This window comes from Canis lupus, chromosome 27, assembly GCF_011100685.1.
Source record: "Canis lupus familiaris isolate Mischka breed German Shepherd chromosome 27, alternate assembly UU_Cfam_GSD_1.0, whole genome shotgun sequence".
Classification (NCBI taxonomy): Eukaryota; Metazoa; Chordata; class Mammalia; order Carnivora; family Canidae; genus Canis; species Canis lupus.
This window is the reverse complement of record NC_049248.1, coordinates 30,107,558-30,129,733: the sequence shown is the minus strand read 5'-3', so window position 1 is coordinate 30,129,733 and position 22,176 is coordinate 30,107,558. Positions and strand designations below refer to the sequence as shown.

The 22,176-nt window shown below is 42.8% G+C and overlaps 1 protein-coding gene across 2 annotated transcripts in view; it reads right to left on the bottom strand.

The window, feature by feature from the left end:
• FGD4 (FYVE, RhoGEF and PH domain containing 4) overlaps positions 1-20,660 on the bottom strand; it is a 214,618-nt gene extending 193,958 nt beyond the window's left edge. The window contains exon 1 of one of the 2 annotated variants that reach the window (XM_038577224.1): positions 20,470-20,660. In XM_038577224.1, coding sequence (XP_038433152.1) covers positions 20,470-20,632 — 163 coding nt within the window. In that variant the 5' untranslated portion in view covers positions 20,633-20,660. The remainder of the gene's footprint in view (positions 1-20,469) is intronic. The other variant, XM_038577223.1, reaches the window with a different exon arrangement.
• Positions 20,661-22,176: the final 1,516 nt, after the last annotated feature.

Genomic DNA, 22,176 nt, shown 5'->3' with positions numbered 1-22,176 from the left:
TGGTCTACTGCTGCCATGAAACTGAATTCATCTTAGGCACCATCATGCATAAGCCAGGACTCAAGACCTAGTAGATGCTTATAAAGGAGTTCTGAATAAGTGAATCAACCAAAGTGAATGAGCAGGTGAAAGCAAAAAAAGGGCCAAGGTTACAATTTGCAGCACCTAAAGATTTAGGAAAAGATCCGGAGGTATTCACTTTTCATTTTTGCCACACAGTTCTGTCTTGTACCTATGCCCTCCCCCTCTTATTAAGTGTTTGGCTTTGAGTTTTACACACACACACACACACACACACACACACACTCATCAAAACAAATGATGACGATATATATATATCTCTTCCTCTTCTAGTCTAGTATCATGGGGTGGGGGCAAGAGGGAGGGAGCTTTCTCTTTTACTTTGATCTCATCCAACAAATATTTGAAAACCTGCTATGTGTGAGGCATCATACTAGGATTCTAAGGTGAATAAATCAAACAGTATACTGGGGGGAGGGACAGCATTTATGTGTGTGTGTCCAAATCTTGCCCTAACAAGTGTTTAACCGGGCTACACATCTCTATATAACAGATGAAAAACATCACAAGTCATTCAAGGTTAAGTGACTTGCCCTATGTCACTAAGTTAATGGATGACCCAGGACTAGAAAGACAAAGCCTTGCAGTTGTACATTTAATTCTAGTTGTGTTAGATTATTTCCCATATTGCTAACAGAACAGACAATCTCATTTAATACAATACAATAGGTTCATATAGCATACTGGAATCACCTTAAATCAGAAATCTAACCCTTAACAGTAAAGACAATAAACTTCAAGTCCAGGAAAGTCAAAGGGTAACTTTATTAACCTTGAGTCATTCAACCACACCTCAGGAAACTACTGAGAAATATAAAGGTGGTTCTAAAATATGAAAGTCTAGGGAAGGAAAAACAAAATGTGAAGGACCAAAGCCTTTAATTCTTCCAGTACTGAGCCAATATCCTCTTTACTTAAAAAGTAAAATGTGTGGTGGTTTTCTTTTCAGGCAGTGACTTCCCAGATGAGAAATGGGTGACTATTCATGGAAGAGCAACAGCTCTAATACACAGAAGGGGCTTTAAGGATCAACAATCTGGGATCCCTGGGTGGTGCAGCGGTTTACTGCCTGCCTTTGGCCCAGAGCACGATCCTGGAAACCTGGGATCAAATCCCACATCGGGCTCCTGGTGCATGGAGCCTGCTTCTCCCTCTGCCTATGTCTCTGCCTCTCTGCCCCTCCCTCTCTCTCCCTCTCTCTCTCTCTCTCTCTCTGTGTGACTATCATAAATAAATAAAAATTTAAAAAAAAAAAAAAGGATCAACAATCTGGTCAGGCTAGGGGACCTGTCTTAAAGCTGATTTTTCTTATTTTCAAATTTTCACATTCTCTTTTAACTTTCACTATATGATTCATTTTGAAAGGCTGGGGGTTTGGGGGCTTCACACGGATTATGGATTACGGGAAGGGCGTTGTTTTATCCTTCCCTTCCTGGGGCATCTCCACAGCAGAAGGCTGGCAGCGCACTGAGCTAACTGCTACTCTGATAACCCATAATCGGCCTGTGCGTTCCCCTTCTGGGCAGGATGTGGCCCCCTCACTGAGCCACCTCTAAATCCTACCTGTGCTCTGGCAGGGCCTAGATCATACCACTTCCTCTCTGGGCCATTCCTCGTTGCCCCTCTGCAGGACTTTGGCACGTCCGTGTGCTCCAGGCTCATCACCCTTCCAGTTTGTGTACAGGGATTGCTGTTCCGTCTCTCTATGGAGGACAGAATCATGCCCACACCGCCTAGGCCGGAGAGTGCACACAGCTAAAAACAGCATGTCAGTTTGGCCCACAGAACAAGAAATTTTTTTTTTTTTAAAGATTTGATTTGACACAAAGAGAGAGAGAGAGAACACAAGCAAGGGAAGCAGCAAGCAGAGAAAGAGTGAGGCAATTTCCCCACTGAGCAGGGAGCCTGATATGGGGCTCAACTCAGAACCCTGAGATCATGACCTGAACTGAAAGCAGACGCTTAACTGACTGAGCCACCCAGGAGCCCCCAAAGTAACATTTTTTTTTTTAATTACTTGCAATCACTGAGAAAATTTTACATAAAATTCTATCCAGCCTCTGATCTTCTGTAGAAAAACTTAAGTTCCACAGGAGGAGGTCCTTAAAGAGGTGTTTTGTTTTTGTTTTTGTTTTTTAAACCATGTTTCCCAAAGAAATGTTAAACTCTTGGAAAGAATATGTATCTATTCACAATTCACAGTATAGCCTGGCTCCCAGTCTCAACTTATACCTCATTTTCAGTGATTGCTTACGTGAAACGTCTAAGTTCAGTCCCAAAATAACTAATCCATAAAGACCTACTGATGAAATACAATAAATAGGTTCTCTGCCAATTTTCAGCGCCCACAGAAATCATGAGCTAGCTGTTTCCTTCAGTCCTTACCCATATAAAAAGCCATTGTACTAGAGGCAACCCCCAATTTGCAACCTAATCATTCCTAAGCAATGGTGAAAGGGTAAGAATCATGTAAGTCAAAGTTCAATTTCCTAAATACCTATTTTATATCACAGAAATAGCAAAATAAATTGAAAAGAAAACCTCAATATAGACTTTTACAAATAATAAGTATATAAAAACTTACTTTTAAAGAGCCGTATGATGAAGACTAAATTCTTTTAAAGGATTTTTTTCTTGTTAAGGACTAGATAGATTTCACTTCACTGGACATCAACTTCTTCTAATAAATCTCATTATGCCAAGTGCAGGTTCTCCTATCTCTTTAAGAACCTTGGAACCAGCTTCATACTTCATTTGTCTCACATTCTTTTATGGCCAATTCATGTACACACCCCAAAGTCTTAAACTGGGAAGTGTAAAAGAAAGCACGTATTTGCATAGGAACTTATTCATCAATGACCTTTGCTTTTTTATCTCAACTTGCTAAGCTTCTGCAAAACATATTCTAATAAGCCAACCATGTCTATATACATTATCAATCACCATTTCAAATGTTATGCAATTTGGAAGAAAGCACTTAAATCATTACAAAATTTGGGACAGAGTGTCTTCTTAAAGGTTGCCAAAACTTTCTGCTGAACTCTGAAGAAATGCCATCCATTTTTTTTGTTTGATCTTTGCCTTAGCTCTTACTTTGCCATAATTAATCACTTTTGAAGAGAGAAAATTCCTGTCAGAAATCATTCCCTAATTCAGATCTCTATGGAACTATATTGAAATAATCCAGTTTTTCCACCTCAGAAGTCAGCCTATCCACTTTATTAAGATTTTATTTATTTATTCATGAGACACACACACAGAGAGAGGCAGAGACACAGGCAGAGGGAGAAGCAGGCTCCATGCAGGAGCCCAATGTGGGGCTTGATCCTCAGACCCCAGGATCATGCCCTGGGCTGAAGGCAGGCGCCAAACCACTGAGCCCCCCAGGCTGCCCACCTATCCACTTTAAATGGGTAAAGTATACAGTATTTTAATTACATCTCAATAAGGCTAGTGTTTAAAAAGAGTCTGTCAATTTTCTTTTTTGTTGTTGTTGTTGTTGTTGTCAATTTTCTAAAAACAAAAACTGAATAAACAAAAATACTACCTCACAATGTATAACTTCAATTTGGCTTTAGGCCCTTTCAAATTCTGATCCTCCTTCAAAACAGCCACCACAATCAAATGCAAAAGACTGAACTTCAAGATTGTGGTTCATTTTCATTCTTTTTGATGACTACCAGTACTAATGTGGAAACAAAGGCAAAAGAAAACTTAAGTTTCCTTACTACCTACAGCCCCCAGGCAAGTCGTTGAAACAGGCAGAGTGACATTCCTCTAGCGACCCAACTGCCTCAGTGTTAATACTTTGCTAAGGGCAAAAAAAAAAATCTTAGCCTGACCCCCAGGATCCTATAAATCTACTTTAACGTGTAAAAATTCCTTTGGAAACTTCCTTTGTCTCCACTCCCCAAGATACATGTTGGCAACCATTCCCCAAGCATATGGCCCATCTAAAGGGTCTCATGACTAAGGTTTTATTAGATGATAATAAATGATCTTTTCCTAACAATAGCTAGACCCCTCAAGGTCCTGGGAACCTTTCTTCCAAAATTCCTTAGAGATTTATGCTATCCCTAACCCCCTCCCAACTTGAAAGTGTATAATGGGCCTCTCCTCATGACCCCAGTGCAGCTCTTCCTGCCCATGCTTCCTGTCACCATGCTTTAATAAAGCCACCTTTTTGCACCAAAGACATTTCAAGAATTCTTTCTCAGCCGTTGGCTCTGAACCCTAACATCTTTCCTCCATCAAGTACTACAGCACTTCTAAAAGATTTGTTTTTTGACTGGACATTCTATTTCTCACAAACCCTTTCCTTAGTCATAAGGCAAGAACACTGAGGAACATGACAATTTACAAACAAGGGTGGTGCTCTGAAGATAAAGCTTTTGGTTGAGAATTAGCTGGGGCCAGAAATGAGCTGAGCTGCTGTGACCAGGACCTAGGGCTGACAGTTCATTGAACTTTAAGTAGGAGGAACAGAGGAATTTATCATAGAACAGTTCATAAAACCAGAGAGCTACTAGCTCATTACCTGATAATCACCAGAAGTAATTCTCTAAGTACTGATCCAGAGATTTATGAAGATGGCAATGGGCAGAAACAATGGTTTGAGACATGTCTGGGTAATTTATACATTTATTTAACCAAAACGCAACAGTTACCATGCATGTAATCTCCTCCCTATCCTTATAAATACCAACCAAAATAAGAAAGGAATAATCTACTTAAACATTCACCTAGACTAACGAATGACTGACCCACACCAGGAAGCTAAGTGCACATGCCCGGAAGACAAGAAGAAAGGAGTAAGCCGTTCTGTGCTAGCTCTCACGCAGGCCAGGAAGCACTCTAGCTCTCCTCTTCCAAGTGGTCCAGAGTAACTTTAGGTCTTTTGCTTAATTAGAATAAAAAATTATTTTCTACTGTTCCATACCTCTAAATCCACAAAATAGAAATGTAATATCTTGCAGCGTATTAAATAATGCTGCGGTTGATTGTGGGTTTTAAACAAGGCCTAACCTAGATGTGTGTCCTGGTTCTACCATTCAATAGCTGTGAGACTTTGAGCAAGCCAGTCACCTTTCTAAGACCATGATTTCCCGATCTATAAAATAAGTGAATAGTGCACGCCTCAGCAAATTGGAGGAAGGATTCAGTGAAGTTGCATATATAAAGCTCTCTGCTCAATGCCTGGCTCATAGAAGACATTCAAGTGCTACGAATATAATGTTCACTCCAGAGCAACAGCTCTTAAAACCATCTGTGATCTCCCATGTGCTTCTTACACTCTGTACTTGTTCCTGGGTCTATTCAAAACTCTCCTTCAAAGCACTCCCAGCAGCCCCAGCCTTCTCTGGTTCTTCTGCCCATCCCCTTCTCCAATTCATGTCTCTGTGAAACCAAAATAAAAATGATAGAACTCTTGATGGAATAAGGAGAAAGAAGAAAAAAATGAGAAAGCCAGGCCCTCAGCACCCTGTCTGGCTGGCAGGGAGCAAAGGCTTGAACATTCATCTCCCTGGTAGATTCTCTGGCACTCTGCCCCACTTTGTTAATGAAGATCCGCTTATCCACAGAGATTGGTTTTCAGGGTGCCAGGTGTTATAGGGCACCAGCTACAAATGAGACAAGTTCCAACTACTCTCCTCCTCAACCAGCACTTAGCATTCTACTAAGAATTATATGCCCCACCAAAAAAAGTCTAGAAGTTTCGATAATGAAAAGCTAAAACAATGATGTATACTTCCCTCTATGAGCCATAGGAGTCTTTTTCAATACTTTAAAGTCACAATAATGACAACATAAAACAAGTAGGAAACAAATCCAAACACAGGCAGTTCTTTCCTCATTCAACAAAAAAGATGAAGAAAAATGAGCATTTTCTGCATACTCCTACCCACAACTCTGGAGAGCAACATTGTGAAAAATAATTTTCATGGTGACATCAGTAGTATATAGAATGAACAGAAGAATGTAAAGTAAGTGAAATAATGTGCAATAGTAATAAGATTGTGGATCTACAGAAGATATTTTACTTGTGCTAAAAAAAGAGACAGCTCAAAGACTAAACATTCAAAAAAGCAACAAGGAATCCATAAAATTATATATATATATATATATATCCTAGAAATGAAGCTACTCCTCTTAGAAAAGAAACTCTATCATTCATCATTGCACTGAATTTTTCTTTAATCTTATCCACTACTCCATGACTTATATACGGTGCACACACAAAATTTGATCAACACCACCAAATGATGCCTCATCATATTGTATATTTTCATTAGAATAAATCTGAACCCTGTTCACAAGTTAATCATTTCCTAAATGTCAATATCTATAGAAATTTAAAGCAGTTCTCATTTCGCTAGCATAAAGCACTGAGAAGGCAATTAAGTTAATTATACCTATAAAGAAACCAGAGTGGGCCCAGATACACAACAATTCTAATTTACATGAAGGAAGTAGACAGTATAATTACAGCTTTCTTCTTTGAAAAGGCCAGACTAATATAAAGGGGCTAAGAAATGAATTTAGCCTATGAATTTAAAATTATTTTCACGTGCATGAAACTTATGGGAGGAGAATAAAACTGTTTTAAGTATTCCAGCTATAAAGGGTTTTGTACTCAAACTATTAACTGCTCACCCGCACCTCATTTTTTAGTTAAGAAAAACCAACTTTTCCATGGCTAAGAAGACATACTACAAGCTAACACAGAACAAATTAGTGTGGTTTAAGGTCTTTCTCCATCATATAAATGTAAATGGAAAGTTTTAGAATGTACTACTAAATTAGAGAGCTAAAGAGGGAGAAACCTTTCTAGGTCCTTTGAGAAACTTTAGAAAACCAAGGGAAAAGGCTCAGCTGGTTACATAGTTCAGGTTAAATGTACATTATCAGATAGCTAATCCCTTTGCTTCGCCAATGGACTTTTTCCCTTACATCCCACCACGACCCATGGGAGATTTTCAAAGATATAACTCTGTCTCAAAAAAACAATTCAGAGATGTGACTTCAATAGCTATAATTAAAGGATACTTTGTACATCAAACAAATATACTTTTAAAAGTTATAGTTACACACTTTTAAATTGAATCCTCTCTCAACAGCACCAAGAAAACTTATTTAAAGGAACTCTATTTTGGAACAATAAAGAAACTGAGGAAAGAAAACAATTAAGGTAAGAGGTGATAAAGCTTGGGGTTTTTTTTCATTTTATTTTTAAGCTTGTGCATTAACTAGATTTCTAAATACTGAGCTGGCATAAAATACGTACTTTGAAATACTATGTTGAGTGCTACATTTTTTATCCTCTCACTCACACAATTTCACAAAAACTCAGTGAACCGGGAATGCTTCTAGGTGCTAGAGAGATAACAAGGAACAAGACCAACCAATATAGTCCCTGCTCTTACGCTAACAAAGATTCTTCACCTTAAAGTGATTCAATACATTAATTACTAAAAGAAGTGATGAGGAAAGCTTCTCTGTGTACACAGTCTCAACTCGACCAGCTGAAGGCCTTAGGCCAAGTCCTGTCTCTACCTTATTCTTTTTCTTTTTTTAAAAAAGATTTTATTTATTCATGAGAGACACAGAGAGGCAGAGACAGGCAGAGGGAGAAGCACACAGAGAGCCCGACGCGAGACTCGATCCGGGGACTCCAGGATCACGCCTGGGCCGAAGGCAAGCGCTAAACCGCTGAGCCACCCAGGTTGCCCTCCACCTTATTCTTAAAATCAGTTTGACCCCACACTCTGCCTCCACCTGTTACTGTCAAAACTGTAGCCAACAGTGTCTCAGTTGCTGTGGCCACTGGTGTACTGGTGCAAAGGGCCCAGGCCTGCCACCTTACCTCTCAGATCTGGCCAATGCTCACTTCCACAACCCAATCCTAACACACACCCACCACCTATCTCCCTGACTTATGAGTCCTCAGAGTTAGGCTGGGCAGTCTCCATAATGAGGACCCTGACTGTACTCCGCCTTTGGGGAAAAAAGAATGTAACAGACAAAACTTCCTGTTCTCATGGATTTCGGTATATGTACCAGGGTGGGAGAGGAGGGACAGAAAATAAGATTTAAAAATAGAGATAGTGGCAAGTGTTAGGAAAAACAACAACAAGGAGAGGTGTATGGGAGCAGGGCTTCCAATGATAAAGATGGGCCAGGGAGTGACCTCAGTGAAAAGGAGAATTTAAGTCAAAATGTGAAACTGATGAACTCAACACTTTTTAAGCATTAAAAATAATGTTTCAAGTGACAAGTCCCTATTAGTCAAGACTTTCAGGTCTACAATAAGTTGGTCATTAACACAAGAGCAAGGAGAAAATATTAGAAGAAAAAAACCAAAGGGAAATGATTTTCATCATCTATTCTTGCAGGGGTATTTTTGGATAAAGGAAAATAAGCAGATATAAACTATTAAGCTTTTCCAAAAATCCACAACAAAAGCCTATTTTCTGAATGAGCACTATAACACTTGTAGGGATTATGGTAAGAAACTGGCTTTGAGACCTTTCCCAAATGAAAAAAATATAAATAGTGGGATTCAGGAATCTATGCCAGAAATGGATAATTAACAAAAGATCTGCAGGAATTCCGGAATAAGGACCTTTAATGCATCAATGATACATGTGATTGCAATATAATCTTCCTCAAGTTTGCAGAAATGAGCATCCATCAAGACCATGAGGAAAAGAAGCACCAAATGCACCCCTGCTAGCTGTGAGAAGCTTTCATGACATTATATAATGACAGCTACCCACTGAAGGTGGGGATTATATAAATATCTTTCAATTTTCAAAATCTCCCCAGTGCCCACAATGTGGTTAAAGCAAAGCTCCCAGGTTAACAAAAACATGCAAGTTGGTCATTCCGTTCCAAAACTTGGAAACGGGCATTAGTTCTCAATTGAAAAGGAGCTTATGCTGGGCACCACATTGACTTCAGAACAATGATTGCCATCATTGGCAGTTTCTTCCTTGCTTCCTCCTGAATCCTTCTCTTCCCTTCTTTTCACTGTTTTCATAACCAGTGGCCTGAGTTTACCACTTTCTATAAAAGGACTACAGAGGGGCTCTAATTAGCACCCTTGTCAGTTCCCTACTTCTTTCACAGTAGCGGGCATCTGAGGGTGACTACTCACACCCAGTTTTTTATTCACGAAGATGTTAAGAGTAAGGGAGAGGAAACTATCCATAATTCTCTTCAAAAAATTAAAGTGAATTGCTGGCAAATACCAAATAGGCCCATGTTATTGATACACTAACATTAGATATACACATCCATCATATATAGTAGACATATCCTACTATATAGGCATATATTATAGTTCTATTTCTTTAATTAGGTAAGAGAAATGAAGTTTTGCCTGTTCACAGAACAGCTACAAATAACAGGATTCTTGGAAGGTAATCTCGTTCACATAACCTCAAAGGTTAGTAGGTAACTATCACCCTGCTAAAGATAGGATATAATCTCGTCAAAATTTCCTAGAAAGAAAGCAGTAGAGGACTTGTATTTTTTTTTTTTTTTTTTTTTTTTTTTGTATTAAGTGAGTATTTCTGAGTCTGGTTGCACAGCAAAGACCAGTAAGCCACTTTTTGTTTCCATTTCCAGAATTTTTTTTTTTTTTTTAAGATTTATTTATTCATTCATGAGAGACAGAAAGAGAGAGAGGCAGAGACACAGGCAGAGGGAGAAGCAGACTCCCCACAAGGAGCCCAATACAGGATTCAAATGCGGATCCCAGATCAGGCCCTGAGCCGAAGGCAGATGCTCAACCACTGAGCCACCCAGGCATCCCTCCAGAGTCTTTTCTAAGAATATGTTTATGGTTTTCTTTCTCCTTGCAAATTTCTTTTTTTTTTTTTCCTTGCTAGCTACAGTGGACCAGAGCCTTGCTTTTGTTTTTAATGCTATGGATAAAACAGATAAAAGTATTAGGGAAAAATGTTTCCTCCATTTCTCAAGATTAACAATTAATGTCTTTATATTCAATGATGTTAAAAACTGGGAATTAGAAATTAATGGGAGATAGAAAAGTCCAGGGGTTTAAAAAAAAAAAAAAAAGAAGAAGAAGAAGAGTCCAGGGGTTAAGAGCAGAGGTTTATATTCTGGCTCCCCCAGTCATATGAAATTCAACAAATCATTTAATCTGTCTGGGCTTTTGGTTCTACTTTTGAACAGTGGGGATTACCGGTCCTACTTATGATGATTGAGTTTATGCACAGAAAGGACTTAGGAACAAGTACTCGATAAATGGTAACTGTTATTATAGTAATTACAGTTAAGGGATTGAAGAAGTAGAAATACAGAGATAACAATGCACGGTATGTTCTAGGTTTAGAGGAGGGGAAGAGAGAAGTTGTTAGTCGATGTTCTCAAGGTATATAATCCAGGAATATATTTCATAATCTTTACTGTTATTCAGAGGCAGTAAATATTGTACAGTTACATTTTAAAATTCAAGCCAATCTACATTTCAACATCTTTTTTAAAATGCCATCAATGGAAAGCATCCCAATTTCAGAGATGTTAAAATGTAAATAAGTACACATTTTAGATCTGTACTGGAAATACATGAAGATCTGGAAAACAATATGGAGATAATACATGAAGATCTGGAAAACAATATGGAGATAATTCAGGTATCAATTGCTCCACAGCTCATCTTTTGCTGTGAGAGCTGGAAACTAAAACCTTACTTCTGATCACCCCTAGTATCTACCACTCTAATTGTTCTTTAAAGCAAGCCCATTAAGATCTGGGCAGAAAGACAAATTTTACGAAAAGTTCTGACCTTAAAAGCCAAGTCCTCATAGTGAGAAACCTAGTACACAAAGAAGAAAAACACTGTGGAAGGAGGACAGCAGGAATGGGAAATGGGAGAAAGCTGGAAGAGAACAAAACTTCTAACAACAAAGCACCCTGGGTCTTCCAGTGTAGGAATAACCCTGATCCTCCAAACTCCAATGCTCTCTTTAGTCAAGACATAGCACAACACTGGAAAGAAGTCCAGGAATGAGCACAATCGGTAAACTAAAAAGGACACCGTGTCCACGAATTCTCAACAAGACTGAAGTATACCACTCCCACGTGCTCCCTAACACACCGCTGCACAAACTGCTACATGTTGCTGATAGGACCATATGAACCATGTAGACTCAGAAGGAAAAGCAGAGAAGCACTGATGTGAGAATAGTCTGTGCGCTGGGTGCACAGGCCGGCAAGACATCCCATCTCCTCTACAGCATTGCCACTAAGTCACCTAGCCTCTCCTTGAGTAACCTCATTAATAAGGAGCTCACAACCACCAAAGGAACCCAATTCCATTTTCTGGCAGTATTGCCAGAAAACTCTTATGTCCAACCAACAAACTAGTTTTGGGTTCTTCTGTTTACTTAATATCTCCCGAGCCCTCAATGGGCTTTTGAAGGGCCCCTGAGGAGTGATGGCAATGGATGACTCAAGGTAGGGACTGGTAGGCAGGTACAGCAGACAAACGTAAAGAACTTGAGTTGGCTGGTAAGACTGAGTACAGGAAGATTTTCTTCTAGGAACAAAGTAGACAAATAGGGAAAGTTAAGGGAGGGCTGGCCTCACATCTTGACAAGGATTATGCAAGATGACCAACTCTGTGTTCCCTGTGGATCATGCAAGATGACCAACTGCCACTTGAGTCACCAGAGAATCAGTGTGAAGAGGAGAAGGCAGGGCTGCAATTAGGAAACAGAGGTAGAGGGTCATAGTTCCGTGATGCAATCCAGGCTTTAGGGAAGTCGGCCATGAAAGCGGGGCTCACGACAGCACAAGTGGGAAGACCAAGGACAGAGGCCAGCAGTGAGAGGCACTGTCAGCAGCAACTCAGGTGGGGGAGAGATCTAAGCAGAAAGGGGAGATAAAGGGACAGAAAGACATGTGCCCAGCACAGCTTGCACCTTGGGCAGGAGCCTGCACTCACTCCACAGGTACAAATGGAAGCAACCACTCACCATCTTCTGAGACAGCACTAGATCAGAGGGATACATAAAATGAGAAGAGAAAGCCAGACTGAGGCTAGCACCCGTGTTAATCCCAACAAAAATACTGACAGTTATCTGAACACTTTGAAAGCACTGTTCTAAACCCTTTAAGAATATCCATTTTTATTCTTCCAATAATTCTATGGTGTAGGTAATATTAATATTCCCATTCTATAGATGAGGAGAGCCAAAAATAGCTCCAAATCAGCCAGCTAATTACTAGAAGAGGAATCAAACCCAACCAGTCTACCTCCAAAGCCCACACTCAGCTCTTAACATGGATTCTTCTCACCTTGATTTCTATACCTTGCCACAATGCCTGATCCACAGTAACCACTGAAACATCTGTTGAAGGACTAAAGGATCCCTAGCTTTAGTGGGATTATAGGAGGAAAACTCCATAATGAAGGATACAGAGATTTGAAAAGAGAACAGATATAGATGGAGATAACAATATAGGGCTCTGAATAGAACTAGGAGGTGAAATTGTTTTTCCAACCTGCTATAGATTTCCTTCCTCTGAACTACAAGCACTCTGGTTATTGTTCTTATACACAATGCTATCTTATACTGTGATGTTTATTATAGATCATATCCCTCCTTCTAAGATGGAAATAACTATAGGGCAAGGCATTTTTCTCATTCATCTTAGAACCCCCAATACCATTTATCAATATGGTATGTCATCAATAGGATATCATTAAGTGGCATAGTTTGGGGGGGGGAAGTATAGGTTACTCAACTTTCTGCAGGGAAAATGAAGATCACTTTGTTTATAAAAATCCTTGATAGAAAAATTTTTAACAGAATTTGGCTATAATTTCATAACCCTGCACACCTCATATTGCATTGTATTTGAAACCATAAGCATGACCCCTCTGTATCCTTCAGTTAGGGCATCTTATATGGTTGTACATACTGACTTTTCACCTTCTAAATATACTCAACTAGCATACATTTAAAAAATATACATAACCTTTTTGTAAAGTCATTGCAATTTTTAGGGTTACAATTAACACATGGCCTAACACATAAAATCTTCCTAGAGGCCCCAGAGACCCACTCAGCCTTGTAGAGGAGGTGGGGTATTGGTCTGCAGCAGGACTGCATTGTGGCTCAATGTACACCCCAGAATGGTGGCAGCTCCCTAGTTTCTGCAGATGCTACAGCTGAAGTGGAGAGTTTCAGTGTATGGGTAGGTATGAGGGGCATGGCAGTTGGGTTTGTCTTCTTCACTCTATTTCTGCATAAGTGGGGGGACACAAAATTGATTACAGGTGCCAGAACACTTGTTGGTGATGTCCATACTGTCAACTACACTCCAGGAACAGAGAACTAATTCTAGACAATGTTCTACAAATCATACCAAATTTATTCCTGAAAATAAACACAGTTCCTAAAGTGTGATCAATGCACGACTAGTCCAACTTTCATAGTTCAAATAAGAGTAAATATTTGCACAAATTTTAAAAGGTCCATCTCCACAATGAGAGGTTACAGGTAGAGTCTGACCGATAGTCACTAAAGTGACCATTTTAGAATATCCCATTATAAATACCAGTAACAGGCAGTTGGGGAGCCACAGAAGGCTTCTGACAATGCAAGGATTATGATCAAGACCCAGATTTAAGAAAATTAACGGGGTAGGAGGGACTGCGGTGGATAACACTACCATTGATGAGAAGCGGGTCTGAAATAAGACCTAGGCTACCATCAGGAAATGAAGGTGAGTCAGTAAGAAATGGCAGATGACCCGCTGGCAAGTAGATGATAGAAAAGCAGACTTCAACATTGAAGCCCAAAGGTCATTAGTAATACCTCCAAGCCAAGTCAGGAGGAGGAGCTGCACTGCAGCAGAAAAAGAAGTCACACTTCTGTGCCCTTAGTAACATTAACAGTTGCTAAAAGCCTGTTCATGAAAATGCAGAGCAGCGTAGGTAAGCTAAAGAAGTCCAGAGGGTGGATGACACCACCAAAGAATGGAGATGGCAGGAAATAAGGGGAAGAAAGAAGAAAAATGGGCTAGCCAGAGCAAGAAACCTGGAGACTGGTGCAATAGGAAAATCAGATTGCCAATAATCAGGACCAAGAAGGGTTTTAAAAGGAAGCAAGCACCACAGAGAAATTAAGAAAACGGTCCAGAAACAGTCTATTGGATGGTACTTGAGAATCCACTGCTGACCTAAGATTACCTACTGATGCAGTGTTGGGAAGAGAAGCTGCCAAGAAGCAAATGAAGTGGGGAGAAGGACAGGGTGACAGGGATAAAGAAGTGGAGACAGCAAGGGAAGAACAGAGTAGTTTAAGGAAGAAAGCTGTTGGGCCATAGCTTCAAAGAACAACCAGGTGTAAAGTGTGAGCACACCTCATTTGAAGGGAAAAGAGGGTGTGGGACAAGCCTGAGAAGTGATAATAAAGATGCATGCATGGATGCATGGGTGGCTCAGCAGTTGAGCATCTGCCTTCAGCTCAGGACATGATCCTGGTCCCTCTGCCTATGTCTCTGCCTCTCTGTGTCTCTCATGAATAAATAAAATCTTAAAAAAAAAAAAAAATGCATGCAGCCCAGGGAAGGTAACAGAGGAGAAAACCACTAGAATAAGAAAGAGGTTGGCTATTGAGTAGATTAGAAGCCAGTTCTGAAGTGAAAGGAAGGCACTTGAGTTCACATCAGATAATCTAGTCAGATATAAATTGGATATCTGCATAAATTAAAGTCAACTTGAAGTGGGAATGGAGCTGAGAAATAAGAGCAAAGTAGAAAAGACCTATAACAGATGTTAAAAAATGTAATTAAGCGGGGCGCCTGGGTGGTTCAGTCCATTGAGCATCTATCTGCCTTTGGCTCAGGTCGTGATTGGCATCCTGGGATCGAGCCTCACATTGGGCTCCCTGCTCAACAGGGAGACTGCTTCTCCCTCTCCCTCTGTCAGCCCACCTGCTTCTGCTCTCTGTCAAATAAATAAAATCTTAAAAAAAAGAAAAAATTGCAAGTAAGAATCAGCCAGATAGGAGCAGAAAGTTTGCCGAAAAGTACAGAGGGCTCAGATGATGTGCTATGTGAGGGGCTATCTAGATCATTCTTTGCTTTGCACCTGCAAATTTTGGTTGCCTGTGCTCATGACTGAAGGGAGGTCTTACCCATGTCTGGGAATGCACAGTAGTTCATAAAGCTGGTTATACATCAGAATCCTCTGGGGCACAGGTTAAAAATACGCCTTCTCAGGGCATCTGGATGGCTCAGTCGGTTAAACATCTGCCTTCAGCTCAGGTCATGATCCCAGGGTCCTGGGATGGAGCCTCGCATTGGGCTCCCTGCTTAGCGGGGAGTCTGTTTCTTCCTCTCTCTGCCCCTCCCCCTGCTTATATGCATGCTCTGTCAAATAAATAAAATCTTAAAAAAAAAAAAAAAAACAAAACAGCTTCTCTAACCCTACCCCTGGAGTTTCTGACTCATCATACTTAGGGTGTGGCTGGGAACTTCTAATTAGCAGTCCAGGTAATTCTGATGCAGCCAGCAGGAGGACATTTAGAAACCAAGCAGATCATGAGAATTAGCTGATGTACTTTTTTTTTCTTTTTAAGTTCAGGTTCACGAGCTCCTGTCCAAATCTAACGAATCTCACACTACACTCACAAGATTAGATGCATCCTGTTTGACTCTTTTTTTTCTTTTTTTTTTTTTTAATTTTTATTTATTTATGAGAGAGAGAGAGAGAGAGAGGCAGAGACACAGGCAGAGGGAGAAGCAGGCTCCATGCACCAGGAGCCCGACGCGGGATTCGATCCCGGGTCTCCAGGATCGCGCCCTGGGCCAAAGGCAGGCGCTAAACCGCTGCGCCACCCAGGGATCCCTTGACTCCTTTTTCAAACAACTTTTCAGCACACACATGTAGAGAAGAATTTCAGTAAAACCTGACTATACCAGGAGTGAATCTAGTGCCTTGGAAGTCCAGGGCTTTGGGCAGACCCCTAATCCCTTCCCCAAAAGTTCCGCATCCACTTCTGCCACCAGTTGGATCCATGAACCTAAGTTTTTATCACTAGAGATACAAAGCAAGCAAATAAGTAAATGTGAACTTATTCAGAGCATTCATTCAATGCTTTATAAACATTATAGGAGGAGGGTATTCATTCATTCAACAAGTATTTAGAGTGTCATAAGGCCAGACTCTTTGAGACACAAAGGGATCAAGATTTCTTGTTACGATACTGTCTGGAATGTTTGTTTTGTGTCATTTACTTGTATAATCTTATAAAGTACTATTCTCTCCATTCTCCAGATGAAGAAACTGAGAAATTAAAAGACTTGATCCAATTCACACAGCTAGTTAATAGAAGAGGAATTAGAACTTGGGTCCTATATGACCCCAAAGCCTGTATCTTAACCACCTCACCTCTCTGCTTCACCTAGACAAAGATTCACATCCAGGTATGTACAGCAGATGCAGCTGGTAGGCTTTTTTGTTTTTGGCCAAAAATCAGAAAACTCTAAAATTAGTGGGTTTCACAATCACAGATAGAACACAATACCACTAAACTCAACTTTCTGTTAAGTTCTTGACCTCTCAGTTTTTGTTCCTTCTTTAAGAGGGAAATATTTCAATTATGAGTAATGTCCACTCTGCATGTAATGGGTCTAAATGTTGTGGTTTCATTATATAAATACTTTCCTAGGTGCTGCAATGAAACCAACACTTCTTGCAAATTTAAACCTGGTTTCCGTTTTGCTTTGGAGAGGATCTTACTTATACAATGACAGTTGCATAAGACTAAATAGGGAGGCAGATTTGATTCAAAGAAAGAAGCACTTTCTAAAATGTTTTTACACTACCTAATTGAATAGGGTGTGGTCACTCAATAGGTTAAGACTACCTGTCAGAACCTTGGATCACTCTCCAGTAGATACTATAGATTATATCATGGTAAAGAGGAACGCCCTTAGCTAGGAAGATACAGTGATTTTTCACTTTTCAACTCTGAAAATAGCAGCAGGAACTCTGAGGTCTTGTAAACAAAATTAAGACAATGTAATAGACCTAGAAAATTTATTGCTACATTCTTTTTTTTTTTTTAAGATTTTATTTATTCATGAGAGACACAAAGAGAGAGAGAGAGAGGCAGAGGGAGAAGCAGGCTCCATGCAAAGAGCCTGATGCAGGACTCATCCCGGATGTCATGATCATGCCCTGAGCCAAAGGCAGACAACCAACTGCTGAGCCACCCAGGCATTCCTTATTGTTACATGCTACATATCATTTTTATTTATTTTAAAGATTTTACTTTTAAGTAATCGCTACATCCAACATGGAGCTTAAACTTACAACCTGGAGACCAAGAGTTGGATGCCCTACTGCCTAAGGCAGCCAGGTGCCCCTACATATCACTTTAAAAAGAAAAAAAAGAAAAGAGGTGCCTGGGTGACAGTTGAGTGTCTGACTCCTGGTTTCAGCTCAGGTCATGATCTCAGGGTCATCAGATCCAGCCCAAGATGGTCTCTGCACTCAGTGGGGAGTCTGCTTGAGATTCTCCCTCCCTCAACGCCTCCCTCTCCTCACCCACTGCTTGCTCTAAAATCTTTTGAAAAAAATTTTTAAAGAGAAAAAGCATTGTGACACCTGGGTGGCTCAGCAGTTGAGCGTCTGCCTTTGGCTTGGGTCATGATCCTGCAGTCCCGGGATCAAGTCCCACATCGGGCTCCCTACATGGAGCCTGTTTCGTGCTCTGCCTGTGTCTCTCTCTCCCTGTGTCTCTCATGAATAAATAAATAAAATTTTTAAAAAAGAAAAAAGAAAGAAAAAGTGTTGTGGGGGTGTCCGGGTAACACAGTCTGTTAAGTAACTGACTCTTGGTTTCAGTTCAGGTCCTGATCTTAAGTCCTGAGATCAAGCCCATCCTCAGCATGGAGTCTGCTCGAGACTCTCTTCGTCCTCTGCTCCTCCCTCCCCACACTGTCTCTCTAAAAGAAATCTTAAAAAAAAAAAAAAAAAAAGTATTGTGGATTTTCTCTGAACAAAGAAAAAAAGAACTATAAGCACAGCTGCTTTGCAGAAAAGAACTCCATTCACTTCCACTTTTAAGGAAGTCACTTCATCTTTTGTTCACCTACTCAGTTTGGAAACAAGCATGTGATTTTTAAGTAAAATGATGATGTAAAGAAAGAACTCGAATCTTATTGCCCTCAAAACTGAAAACAGCCGATGATTAAGAAATTTGGTAGTTCAGGGCACTGGTTGGCTTAGTTGGAAGAATGGGAGACTCTTCATCTTGGGGTCATGAGGTCGAGCCCCATGTTGGATGTAGAGATTACTTAAAAGAAAAAAAAAAAAGAAATTTGGTAGCTTAATTCAAAAATTCATAATAACTTCAAAACAAAGCAATACATTTTCACTAAAAAAGAAAAACACTCTTCCATTCATTTTAGAGTGAATTACACCTAAATCTAGAAGAGATGATTTCACCAGTGTCCTCATTTTGCAAAAGAGGAAATGGAGAGGTAAAGACATATAATCCAGTTACTTGATTACATATCTTCTCTTATCACTATATCTGCCCTTATCTGATGTGGCTATAAATATGTAAAACACCCATCATGTTTTTCTACCCTATGACTACTAATTACGACTTCATGGGGATCCCTGGGTCAGCGGTTTAGCGCGGCCTTCGGCCCAGGGTGGGATCCCTGGAGGCCCAGGATCCAGTCCCACGTCGGGCTCCCTGCATGGAGCCTGCTTCTCCCTCTGCCTGTGTCTCTCTGCCTCTCTGTGTGTCTCTCATGAATAAATAAATAAAATCTTAAAACAAACAAACAACTACGTCATGACACGGTTAAGACAGAAATATTAATTTTTTTTGAGATAGAAATTTTAAAACTCCAATACTTTCCACACTTAAATCATCCTAACAGCTTTGCTTAATCACAACAAAATGAAAGTGAATAAAAGTATTTGTATTTCTACTGGTTAAATAAGGGTTTTGCCTCTTAACTGGTCCTCATAGAAGACATTTCCGGCTATAGAATGACAGGAGCACAAAAGGGGTGAAAACAAGTTTTACAAATCAAGAGAAAAAAAAAATCATGAGAACAATCCCTAGAGCTCCGCACGGTTTCAAGCTCCCCTGCGAGGAACGAAATGTTAAAGAGCGAAGGAGAACCTGTGGGCTTGAACCGATTTTGGGGATTTCTTCCAATACTGAGAATCGATGAGAATTCAGAACTCAAAATATACACCGCATTACTGGGAGCTGAGTTTATCTATACGAAAAGAGCAATAATTGTTCCATTTCTTGATAGGAGGAGCAGCTTTTCACACTTGGGGTGGGAGCCAAGCGTAGTTTTCGAGAGAGAACCGGCCCCGCGGCCCAGCGAGTCCGAGGCTCCCCCGCGCCTCCGCTTGGGGTCCGGGTCCTGCCCCGCCGCGGCGCCCGAGGTTGGCGAAGGCACCTCGACTGCAGCGTCTGGACCACGGGCCTGAACAATTCTTCGCCCAACTTTTAAAGTTAGACCTTTACTTCCGGAATTCCCTAAGAAGTGACCTCCAGGGCAAGCTCAGCCCTCTGCGGGCTCCTGCCCAAGGTCCTCTGGGGGAAGGGACACTTTTTTTTTTTTTTTTAAGATTATATTTATTTATTCATGATAGATGGAGAGAGAGAGACGCAGAGACGCAGGCAGAGGGAGGAGCAGGCTCCAGGCAGGGAGCCCGACGAGGGAGTCGACCCTAGGACCCCAGGATCGCGCCCCGGGCCAAAGACAGGCGCTAAACCGCTGAGCCACCCAGGGATCCCCCACTTTTTAAAAAGATTTTATTTATTTATTCATGGGGTGGGGGGGAGAGAGAGAAAGGAAAGAGGGAGAGGGAGAGGGAGGGAGGGGCAGAGTCACAGGTAGAAGAGAAGCAGGCTCTACGCAGGGAGCCCGACGTGGGACTCGACCACGGGCCCCCAGGATCGCGCCCTGGGCCAATGGCAGGTGCTAAACCGCTGAGCCACCTAGGGATCCCCCACTTTTTTTTTTTTTTTAAAGATTTTACTTATTTATTCATGGGGTGGGGAGAGAGAGAGAAACAGAGAGGGGGAGGGAGGAAGGGTGGGGCAGAGACACAGGCAGAGGGAGAAGCAGGCTCCACGCAGGGAGCCCGACGCGGGACTCGATCCCGGGCCCCCAGGATCACGCCCTGGGCTGCAGGTAGGCGCTGAACCGCTGCGCCACCCGGGCGTCCCTTGGGGGCAGGGACAGGCTCGGCGAGGGCGGACGACCGGCTCAGCCCTCCGGGAAACCCGCCCCGGCGCTCCCGGGCGCACCTGCGGACGCCGCGCGCCCCACACCGCCGCCCCGCCCCCGCGAGGCACTCACCTGCGCCGTCCGCAGGTGCCTGGCCCCTCCGGGGGGTCGCCTCGGCCCATCCCAGGGGCGACGAGGGCCTCCAGGGCCGAGGGGTCCCCAGCGGCAGGTGGAAGGGGGCGGATTTCCTCCGGATAGCCACGCGCCTGAAGTTGAAGCCGCCCTCGCCGCTCATGGTGCCGGGCCGGCTCGCGGCGCCGCGCTCTCTCCCACGCTCCTCCTCCCGCAAGTGTGGGCTCGACCGGCTCCTCCGGGGCGAGCGGACCCCGGCGGGCGCCGCCTGCATGCCACGCGCCGCGCGAATCCCTCCCCGGGGCGAGGCCCGTCCGCGCGGCGCCCGCGAGCCCGAGGGCCGAGCGCAGGGAGCGGGAGCAGCCCCGGACCCGCCGCGCCACCCGAGCGCCCCGGCCGCCGCTGCCAGCGGGTTTTCTCCGGGCGGCCCCGCCCCCCGCCCCCCGCCGGCCCGGCCCCGCCCCGCCCCGCCCCGCCCCGCCCCGCGGGCTCGCCCATTGGCCGAGCGGAGTCGCGCGGGCGCGCACCTGCAGCGCTCACCTGGGGCGCCCCGAAGGTCACGCGCGCACCTGCGGGCTACCCTGGACTCTGCCCCGGGACCTGCCCCTCTGGGTATCCCCGGGCTGGCGGTGCCGCGCGCGTCTGATAATCTTACTTCACGTCCGACGGGGACCCGGTCTATTAAGTATTTCATCAGGAAACCAAAGTTTCCTAAGTGGGGCGCCCAGCACCGCAGAACTGGAATCCCTACTCGGGTTTCTGCGTCAGTGTCTTGTCCTTATCTCACCGAATCGAATTATCTGACCCGAAGCATCAGACCAGAGAAGATAAAGGATGTGGGGAAGTAAAGGAGAAAGGTGGAGCCAGCCGTCCCCAGGTTTCCAGGAGAGCATCAGACACCTCCCCGCCATCGCCATGAACACATTTAGGGTTTTACTGGTAATACGCTTTACAGTCCATTTAATACGTTGTTTAGTTTTACATTAGCTAACTAGCAAACTGAAGAAAATGCACGTTACATTGGTTTGTTTATGTGCATTTAAAAATTCACTAATGGGATCTCTGAGTGGCTCAGCTGGCTTAGCGCCCGCCTTCGCCCCGGGGCGTGATCCTGGAGTCTTGGGATCTAGTCCCACGTCAGGCTCCCTGCATGAAGCCTGCTTCTCCCTCTGCCTGTGTCTCGGCCTCTCTTGCTCTCTCTCTGTGTCTCTCGTAAATAAATAAATAAAATCTTTAAAAAAAAATTTTTAATTAAAAAAAAATAAAATAAAATAAAAATTCACTAATGGGGAACGCCCGGGTGGCTCAGCCGTTTAGCGCCGCCTTCAGCCCCGGGCCTGATCCTGGAGACCCGGGATCGAGTCCCAGGCAGGCTCCCTGCATGGAGCCTGCTTCTCCCTCTGCCTGTGTCTCTGCCTCTCTCTCTATCTGTGTCTCTCGTGGATAAATAAATTTAAAAATCTTTTTAAAAAATTCACTAATGGGCACCTGGGTGGCTCAGCTGGTTAAGTGTCTGATCAGGTCATGATCCCAGGGTCTTGGGATCCAGTTCCACATCCGGCTCCCTGCTACCCACCTCCCTCCCACCCCCCCAGGAGCCTGCGTCTCCCTCTCCCTCTGCCTGCCACTCCCCATGCTTGGACACACTCTCTCTCTCTCTCTCTCTCTCTCTCTTTCTCTCCATCTGTCAAATAAATAAATAAAATC